Here is a 9554-nt window from a genome sequence, read left to right on the forward strand (position 1 = left end):
CGTGGACAGGAGGACTCTACAGCATAGCGCTCTCACTCAGGACCCTTGTCCTCCTCCCTTTCTCCCCCCACCGCTCCAGCCTGTCCCTCTCTTAACCGGCGCAAGTGCCTTGTCACAGGATGTCTGTAATCTAGCCTCCCTGAGCTTGCTGTTACATCTCTGCTGTTACCACTTTTCCAGACCTTGGAAACCTGAGTTGCCGTGAGAAACCACCAGTTTTTCCTCGATGTGACGGATATTAAACATGGAGTCTGCCCCGGCCTGAACTGAACAGAACTGTACGGGACCCGAGAAGAGGTCAAAGCTAAGCTGTTTGTCCACTGGTTGCCAGAGATCACTCTCTTCACTATCCCTCTTTCTCTGTTTTTGCTGGCTGTCATTTGAACTCAAACTTGTGACTGTTTTTGTGGCATTCTGTCTCTCCAGCTGTGGTGGTTATTAATGTGGCCGCTGAGTGATAGCAAGGGCAGTTACATAACTCACAGGACCCTGAGGCACAGGGAGGACAAGCAAGTCCTCTTTTGACATATTCATTTCAGGTGTAAAAGTTCCACTTTGAGTACAAACTCAATCACATTGGTGGGGTTTTTTTGTTTCTGTCCCTTTAATCAGCTTGTTTTCATTTTTTTTCTTGCTGTTTTTGTTGATACTTTTGGTATCATGGTTGCATAACATATGAGATGTTGATTTTTTTTAAATATATACATATATATTTATAAAGGAACATTATGGTGGATGAGATCATGTTTAAGCACTAAGCAGCATCCTAATTTTGGTTTACCGGTAGACGGTAGAAGTTGTTTGAAACGAGTGGAGAGGATTCCTGAATGGGTGGTTGAAGATGAGCTTGGCCGACCGCCGCGTCTCGGCTTCATTTGACTGGCTGTCCTCGTTAATCAGCAGGTCTGATGCGGTTCAACATCTGTCGGAGGAGATCGTCACAAGGAGACAAGGGAAAGGGGGCGATTACAGTGGGCCAGATGGCCATCTGCCCGAGATTGAAGAATAGATTTGTCTCCAAAAAGTAATTTAGAAGATGGCCATAATCCAGGCTTGATGATAGCGGGGCGAGTAAGCCGGTGTCATTGATGTGATAAGGAAGACGGTGGTGCTGCGGAGCACCGAGCCCTCTGCGCTGTCTGGCAGATTGTCTGCTATTTTTAGCCTCCAGGATCAGCAGATAAGTTGGTGAAATCTGACCTTGCTCGTTTAATGACTTAATGGTCCTGAAAACCTTAAAAAACAATGTCTCTCAGAAAAAGAAAATCATACCGTGTGTTCTGTCTACCTGTTTTTTTTGTTTTTTTTTAAAGGCATCAAATAAAGCATGGACGAGCAGCACTTTCAGAACATTCCTCTTTCCCCACCAACAAAAATGTTCAGCTATCCAGGTCAAGGACTCGCCTTGTTTCCTTCAGTCATAAACTGGCCAGTTTCCACAGCTGTAGCTCGTGATTCTTAAAGAACCTGATTTTAAAGCACAGCTGAGTCTAATCAAAATGTACTGAAGTAATAGCGCTGCACTGAAATAAACTGTAATTTGATGCTGGTGACCTTGTGGAGAATATTAAAATAAAGCAACAAAATAACCTGCAGAAACCATATCATCCTGTCTGACAAGCCGAGTTCTGTCTTTAAAAGGCTTACAAGAGCACAGTGTCATTTTCTTAAGGTCTCAGTACATCAGTTAAGGCTTTGAAGCTTTGTCTGTCTAATGATGTCAGTTCCCTGTCTGTTAGCGTGGAGAGTTTTCCCAGAGAGCACAAATTGTTGCCAAGGTGTTTTAATGGTTGATTCTCTCTGTGAACAAAAGCGGTGTTTCATGAAGTGAGTGGCGTTGATGCCCTGTGTCAGTGAAGGCCCGTGTCTGCTGGAAATATGCTGCACCGCTCGATGTTCAGTTGAATTTGAATGTTTGGATCCGTCTGTTTTTTTCCTTTTGTTCTTTTCCCATCTGAACTGTGATCTTTGTCCGATGAATGAGTTCCTGTGTTTCTGAACTATCTTGCGCTGTGGATAATTATTATTTTTATTGTATTTTGCTTTGCCTCTGTGGGTCAGATTTTTTTTTATGATTTGGTGAAACATCAATACTTGAAAGTGTGAAACTGCTGAATCTTTGGCCTCAGGCTGTGTGTGGATGTCCATGGGGTTGTGGAAGTATTTTTGGTTGTGCACTAGGTTTCTGCCATCAGTGTTGGGTTTTTTTTTTCTTGTTGTTGTTGCATTTTGCTGAAATGTTTCAAATTGTATTTCTAACTGATTGTTTTATCCACTCTTGCATTTTGTATCGTGTCTGAATTATTATTATGACTATTGTTATTTTTATTGGTGTAATTTCACCATCGATAAGAAAATCCTGGCTCCGAGTTGAACCAGTGTACATGGAGGTATGCAGTAGTAACGCGGTCTTTTCTTTCTGCTTGTCCTCTTACATTTACTTGAACATGATGTCAATGTGTTTTTGTTTTGATTCCCTGTTTCTCTGTTGCTCACAGTATGCCTGAAGTGAGTAGTGGTGTATCGAGTGCTCCCGTGTTGTTCAGTGGAGACTTTCCTCTCCTTGCACTGGCTCTGCCCAGATGCCTTTTTGCTGTATAGGCTACAACTGCTGATGCAATGAGCTGCCAGAGATGGCATCAAAATGGTTCATTATCATATAGTTTAATAAAAATCTATGATGGCACTGTGTAAAGTTTACATGAATTTTGCTCGTCTCTGTCGTGAATCTGGATCTCCTCCGTTCCATTTGTGGAAAATGTTCCTGGAAACTGTGCCTCAAACTGAAATACAGATCAGTGTAACAAGCAAGCTCTCTGTGTTTTGCACTGTTTTGCCTCCAGGTCCGGTCCTTGTAGTGGAGGAGCAGCAGAGAACACAGGACAGCCTGTTTATGAGTCAGTGTTTGTGTTGGACCACTCTGTTCGTGCTTTACCGCAAGGCCCGCGTGATGACAGAGAATATTGCTCGCTAACTAATATTGAAGTTAAAAAGCAAGGCAGGAAACACAATCCAGAAAGACATCAGTTCTACTCGCAATGACAGACAAAGGTGCAATGAGCAGTAAGAAGCTGTTATTTTCAGCATCTGAGCTGCATCAAGGGTTGAATAAAACAGTTACATGTAGCCGCTATCCACAAGGAAGGCTGTTTATTCTGCTCAATTGGAGAAGAAGGAAAAACACACAACTTCATAAATAGACTTATTTTTTAAAGTTGAAACGCCCTCGAGCAAAATTTCACAACCTAACAAGAAGCTTTTATTCAAATGTTTTACGTACAACATTTATTATTGTCTTATTTTTTTACCTTTATTCGTTCAGTAAAAAGTCCTCAAGCCGCTTTGAAGCCGTGTGAGCCTTGTGTTAATTAACCTTGTTTACTGGCAGTTCAAATGGTGCTCCAGGAAGTAGCACTTTTATTATGGCCACTCCTGATTGAGCGTTAAAGTTTAATGTAACCGTCTTATCAATCGTGTCACGAGTGAGCTGCTCGGAAAACCCCACAAACAGCTCCTTTATCTGACGCACCAAATCCAGGAATCAATAAAGGCAACTTCCTGTCCAGACGAAGGAGGGCTTTGCTTTTATAGTCATATGTTTAAGCTGCTGCTTGGGAGGAAATGACAGACAGAGGTTGGTGAATGGCTCGACTGTTTTGCCACCCAACCCTGAAAGTAACACGTCTTTTTAATTTGCATTCAAACACGTCGGGAGCTGTGTGTTATTTGAGGGGAATTTACTACGTCTGCTGTTCAGACAGATTAAACCACCAACTGATGCTGCAGTAAATTCAGTTTTTAGGATGGAGAGAAAATCCATGAGCATGAAAAACCACAATCAAATGATAATAAATCTTAATAATGAGGCTGCCACGCACTAATGTTTCATCATTTCCCGGGAGCATGATCTGAGCTGATACCTCACCTTTTTATTATAGTTCTGTAAACAATGACATATCAAAACACACAAATCAAATGTACAATCCATAAAGTTTGAGTTAATTGGCACGTTGGGACTACATTCGTTTTCATTTCTGACAGACTTTTTTTTTTGTTACTGTAAACTCGTCCATTTGTTGTTCTTCAGCCATCCGGATATTTGCAAAGCAAAGTTCACATTTCATTATTAAATGTCAGTGTTGAACTTCACTGTTTGGCTTGAACACAGCTGTGAGTTTCAACGTCAACAGGTCAGCCCACTCATGTTCTGCTACCTGCTGTGAAGAGTCAACAAAATCCATCAAACCAGTGAGACCGCAAAGTCTTCTCTAATTTCAATCTACAGGTGTTGATTTAAGTGCAAAACGTTTTTGTGTCGTTGTTGAACATGATAGAGTTCATCTCCCTCTGCTGGTGATTTGTATCAGCTTGTACGAACAGTTTAGTTATGTGCTCCTGCTAACGTATGACTGTTGAAAAGCTTAAATTCCAGCTTTGTAGAGTCAAAGCCGCAACGTGTGGAGTTTCTATGTGATCATGTGATGATTGATGGCATATGACACGATAACGCAGAGCCCTGCTGAAGATTGGCGCAGTCTGCGTTGATTTCAGCCCTTTCATCTCTGTCCCGTGGTGCCGTCTGCCACAGCGTCTTGTTTGAAACCACCACTGGGGGGTGCTAAAGTCAGAAATCTAAAAAACCTACACACGCTGGCTTTAGGATCTGTGGTTCTGCTGGAGGTTAAAAAATCTGAGGTGTTTACAGTTGTGTGTAGCAATAACGTACACCTACCAAAAGTGCAATTATGCACAAAAGATTTACACTGTCAGATATTAGTAGATATTACTAATGGCTCATATACAGTCTTATGTACAGTTACAGTGTAGTTCAGTCAGTCTAGTTTGGGCTGAAAGTAATAGTGGGCGTGGTGGTGGAGGGGCCGACTGACTCTGACTCTGGCGTCGGCACGCAGCGCATGTTCCCAGTGCTGAACATACACTGCAGCGGCCACAACACCACGACAAAAAGCAGCACCATGAGCACGATGAAGAGCACCAGCCTCTTCCAATCCGCCAGACGATCCAGCCGGCTGAAAGTCCGGGGCCGCGTCTGGGCCGGGGTGTTCGCTCTCTTGCTGGCCCCGATGTCAATGCATATGCAGAGGGGCGTGGGACTGTCAGGGGCGCCTGGGCCGGCGTCCGGACCGGCGCTTTTGTAGCACAGCTTCTCCCCGTCCAGCCACACCGGCTCCACCTGCTGCTGGTGGCTGGGCAGCTTGTTGAGGACGTCGTGGCTGGTGGTCAGGGCCGGGGGTCCCTCCTCTGGCAGCTGGGTGGGGTGACGGCAGAAGGGGCAAGAGAGGCGAGTGCTGGCGTCGTTACCGTCCTGCTCAGACGCCGAGACGGCCATGAGGCGGGAGAGGCACTCCAGGCAGAAGGTGTGGGTGCACTCCAGCAGCTTGGGTGTTTTGAAGACATTGTCGTAGGTGTTGAAGCAGATGGAGCACTCCGGCTGGCTCACGACTGACAACTTCTTTTGCAGCTCGCCGCCAGCGACCTGGGGGTCGACCTGCATGTGCCAAATCTGCGTTTGCTGTTCCATCTCGAGAACGTAAGCCCACCCTCTCCTTTGTCGAGTCTCCTCTGGACTCTTGGCCTTCTCGCTCTGTCCTTAACTTCTGGATTATCTTTAAAGAGAACGAATGAAAAGTAGAGATTAGTTTTCATATTTCAGATGGTATTTTGCTGCTGGTATCGTGAACTTTTTTTTTCAGCCATGCTCAACCATAATCCCAACAGGATTTCAGTCCCGTTTTATACAGCAGGCTGAATGTTGAACTTTGAACATTCCTTGAACGATTTTTACCCTCAGGCAGAGTACAAATAATATTACAAAGCTGACAGGATTTTGGGCAAGCAATGAATAATTCAGTCACAGGTGTAATGCAAAATGGGTCAAATCTGTTGAGTAATATTCAGGACTGACTAAGGAACAGCAACGAGCACAAACAAATGAGTCAGTGAGCTGATAGGCCAGGGCAGGAGTGGAAAGGACAATGTCCACCGCTGCACGTAGCGTGGGCCAGATGTTCTGCAGGTGAGCGTTATACAAAAACAAGACGGAGACATTGTAAACAGTGGTGACAGTGGGTGTCTTCTGCTTGCTCATGACCATGACGGCGTAGAGTCAATCGAGTGCAAACTTTATGATCCCCACAGTCTCAGGGGACGCAGGAACGTTATAGACGCTACTAGACCAGGTTTTAGGTCACTCTTGGTCAACCTGGACCAGGTTTGGATAGTGTAAAGTCTGCAGGACTCAATGAGGACCAAAAAGCTGTTCTCTGAGTCTGGTGTCCTTGTCTCATTTCTTTTTTTAGGACGGTAAGAATATGACATGGTAATAACCTGCCTGCTGGTGTTGTGGGTTAAGCATTAAAGGCCCCTAATGTGAAGGAGAGCGTGTGTGCTGGGGATGAAGGATGGTCAGCGCACAGGTGTTCTCCTGTCTGTGTCCTCAGGGCTGGTCCTGCCCCAGTACTCCCATCGACACAAAGTCCCTGCTTGTTCTCCGCCTAATCGCTCCATCTACCCTTGAAATTCCTGCACTGCCAACTCTCTCTCTTCTCGTCTCTACTGAATTCAAACATGCTTTAGTGGGATGAAGGCAGATTTTTCTGTATAATTACACCTGTCTAATCAGTTTAAAGCCCTCTCTGGTCACCGATCGAGACTCCCCATTGCTCACATTGAAATTGTGTTTTCGGGTGTGGTCATTTGCTGGAGCCTCCTGTACAAAAGTGCATCCAGACTGAATTTAGCTCACCATGACGGACAGTTTTTATTAACCCCACCTCAGGAAGAAAACACCTGCGCCCTGTGGGAACGCAGCTAACTGAAAAATTCAAGGAAGTCCTTGAAATGTTCAAATATTTGCACATTGCTCATTTTGAAATGAGGCTGCTGCAGTGTGCTCAGCGCAGCTTTAAAACGTCTAGACAAATGGAAGCAAAATCAATAAATATCTGGAATAATAACCCTAAAGGTGGGCATAACATCCTGTAACGAGTGCAATTAAGATGTACTGCTTCACTTTTTCTCTTTACTTAAGAGGTGGATGGCGATTTTGTTCAAATCAAGTCATTGTCGTCTCTACCCGTGTGCTGTTATCATTTTGACTACTGGCATATTCAGAGTATTGGCACAACTAGTATCTACACAGTGTTCATTCACACCCATAGAGGTTCATTATTAGGTTAATCAGTATATGTTTCACATCTTTCGGGGGTGGCAGAGATCAAGCTCAAGGTCTTTAAAAGGAGAAACAGTTTTCCAAAGCCCCGGGCTACGTTACCTGCAGAACGAGCGCTAAGTAAATAGCAACCGGCTGAAAGACGAACACCACACAGTCGCACATTGTCAAAAGGCAGCGAGGTGAACGCCGTTTTGGCGACGGCCTCGGGCTGTACTTTGTTGTACTCCTAATGATTCCTTGAACAGTCGTCAACAAAACACCAGGTTATATGTGATATAACACAGCTTGTGAAAAAAGCCTCAAAAAGACTCCAATACATTTCCAGCCTCTCTGTTTGACCTCTGCGGCTCAGTCTAATGACAAAAACAATGACATACAATTTGAGCTGGCGGGCTCGGGTGGAACACCTGCGCATCGAAACTGCACATCTTATTTACAAATGCAAAAATATGCTGCTTGCTTCATAATCGACCCTGCGACTATCTTCCACACATTGCAGACAGAAGTGAGACTGTGCTGGGAAGAAAGTATTAAATTATGCACTGGTAAAATATGTCCTCATTTCTCAGAAACTTGGTCTGATAGCCCTGATAGGAGACATGTTTTAGTAATGAAGAGCTGCTTGTATGTCGTGTAAACAGAATTTGCTGACAAATCAAGTTTGAGGCTCTTAAAGGCAAACTATTTTTTTAGAAGGAAATGACAAATCTTTCCTTTTACAGACAGAATGTTGAACACGTAATCAATTACATGCAGCCCTGCTCAAATCAATGCGCCCGCTGCTGACTTGATCGCTTGACTCGCTCGATTCACTTTACCGACTTGACAGCTATCTTGACTTGTGCCACTGTGACAGCATGTTTTGGCGTTTAACATCATCCGTTATCGCATGTAGCCACGGAAGCCGCGGTTTCATAGTCAGGCTTTAAGGGGGAGCGGGTCTAATTGTCTGTCAAACAGCTCATGGAAGCGTTGCTCTCGTCCTCGACAGGAAGACAAACGGTCCAGAGTCCGGGTGGAAAAAAAAACTCAACTGTACAGCAGAGTCAAATATTAACTCCAAATCTGTTGCTGCTTACCCTAAAATACAAACTTTAAACATGGGAGGGGTCCTTTTATTGTCCTTGTACAGAAATCTGCCCTGAGCTTCAGTTTATGGTCTCTCGTTGTTATCAGCGACACATGTTTCTCTCACATGTCCCACTGACCCATTAGTATACAAACACAGCTCGCAGGTCACAGGGCCCGTTCTGTTTGTTCATCAAATTGAAGTGTAAAAACACTGCACTTTGCTTTTTCAGTCCCTTTGTGTCGGGGTCAGCTGCCGTACCTCCGGATGTCTGATCCGCTCAGCCGTCATCCTCGATGCTGCCTTACCTGTTCTCCGTTTGAAAAGTAAATGAAACTCGATCTGCCTGCTGTTTGAACTGGGGGTGGCTGATGCAGACAGTTAAACTGAACCTGAGGCTGAACAGCTCTGAGCACGCACAGAGCATATGTAACCAACAATGCAATGCAGGAAACAGTAGTATGTGTAGTATCTGTATAAAGTGTAAAGGAATTACATCCTCTATTACAAATGAATCCATCAGTCTGGAGTTTTTCAGTTTTAGGCAAATCTTTTGTGCAGTTTTTAAAAGGAGTCCGGTCACACGTATGGTCTTCACTTGCTAACAGCTGTTGTGAAAGTTTGTAAAGTCTTGTATTGTCACAGCAGTGAACAAAACAGCCAAGAACAAGTACAAGAAGCACAAAGGCTCAAGGCAACACATAGCACAAAGGTTCAGCTTACCTGCTGACTGAAGGTGATCCCCTGAGCTCAGCTCACTCCCTTCGCACTCGAAAATGCATGTTTCTGAAGTCAAAGTCAACTGGCTTCTGAGATGCCAGCAGGGAGTTCAAGGATTTAATTGCGCCTCTTCCCGGGGTAGAGTCCTCCTCTGTTCTGGTCTGAGTACTCTGCTGGAGTCACAGGTGTGTGTGTGTGTGTGTGTGTGTGTGTGTGCGTGTGTGTGAATGGGTGTGTGTTCAGAGGCTGTGTAATAGCTTGCTGTGCCGGTGTCAGCTCTGGGTCCTCCTTCCTCTGTGTGCGTTGGCCGGTATCACCTGCCCTGCTCTCTCAGCTCCCTTTTAGCACTTTATGCAAATGACAGCGTCTCGGCTTGAGGTGGTGTCTGGAGGTGGAGAGGACAGGGGAGGAGGAAGAAACCTTGAGAAGGAGAGTAATACACATTCATGCCCTCACACCACTCCCCCCTGTCCCTTTCTATGTTGATATCTCTCCCTTTACCTATATCCTCCCTGTCTCTGCACCCTTACACACACACACACACACACACAAACACACAAAACAAAGCAA

General features: G+C 44.8%; 1 protein-coding gene across 1 annotated transcript; it reads right to left on the reverse strand.

The window, feature by feature from the left end:
• Positions 1-4017: 4017 nt before the first annotated feature.
• On the reverse strand, positions 4018-9254 carry LOC121613219 (RING finger protein 223). The gene is made up of 2 exons (XM_041946539.1): positions 8988-9254; positions 4018-5627 (listed from the first exon to the last, which is right to left on the reverse strand). The coding sequence occupies exon 2, from the start codon at positions 5540-5542 to the stop codon at positions 4838-4840; it is 705 nt and encodes a 234-aa protein (XP_041802473.1). The 5' UTR covers positions 5543-5627; positions 8988-9254; the 3' UTR covers positions 4018-4837.
• Between the last annotated feature and the right edge of the window lie 300 nt (positions 9255-9554).

The sequence above is a fragment of the Chelmon rostratus genome, chromosome 10 (assembly GCF_017976325.1).
Source record: "Chelmon rostratus isolate fCheRos1 chromosome 10, fCheRos1.pri, whole genome shotgun sequence".
In the NCBI taxonomy this organism is placed as follows: Eukaryota; Metazoa; Chordata; class Actinopteri; order Chaetodontiformes; family Chaetodontidae; genus Chelmon; species Chelmon rostratus.

Bases quoted from the DNA above. Each gene is read 5' to 3' on its own strand.
- LOC121613219 (XM_041946539.1), bottom strand. From the start codon at position 5,542: ATGGAACAGCAAACGCAGATTTGGCACATGCAGGTCGACCCCCAGGTC.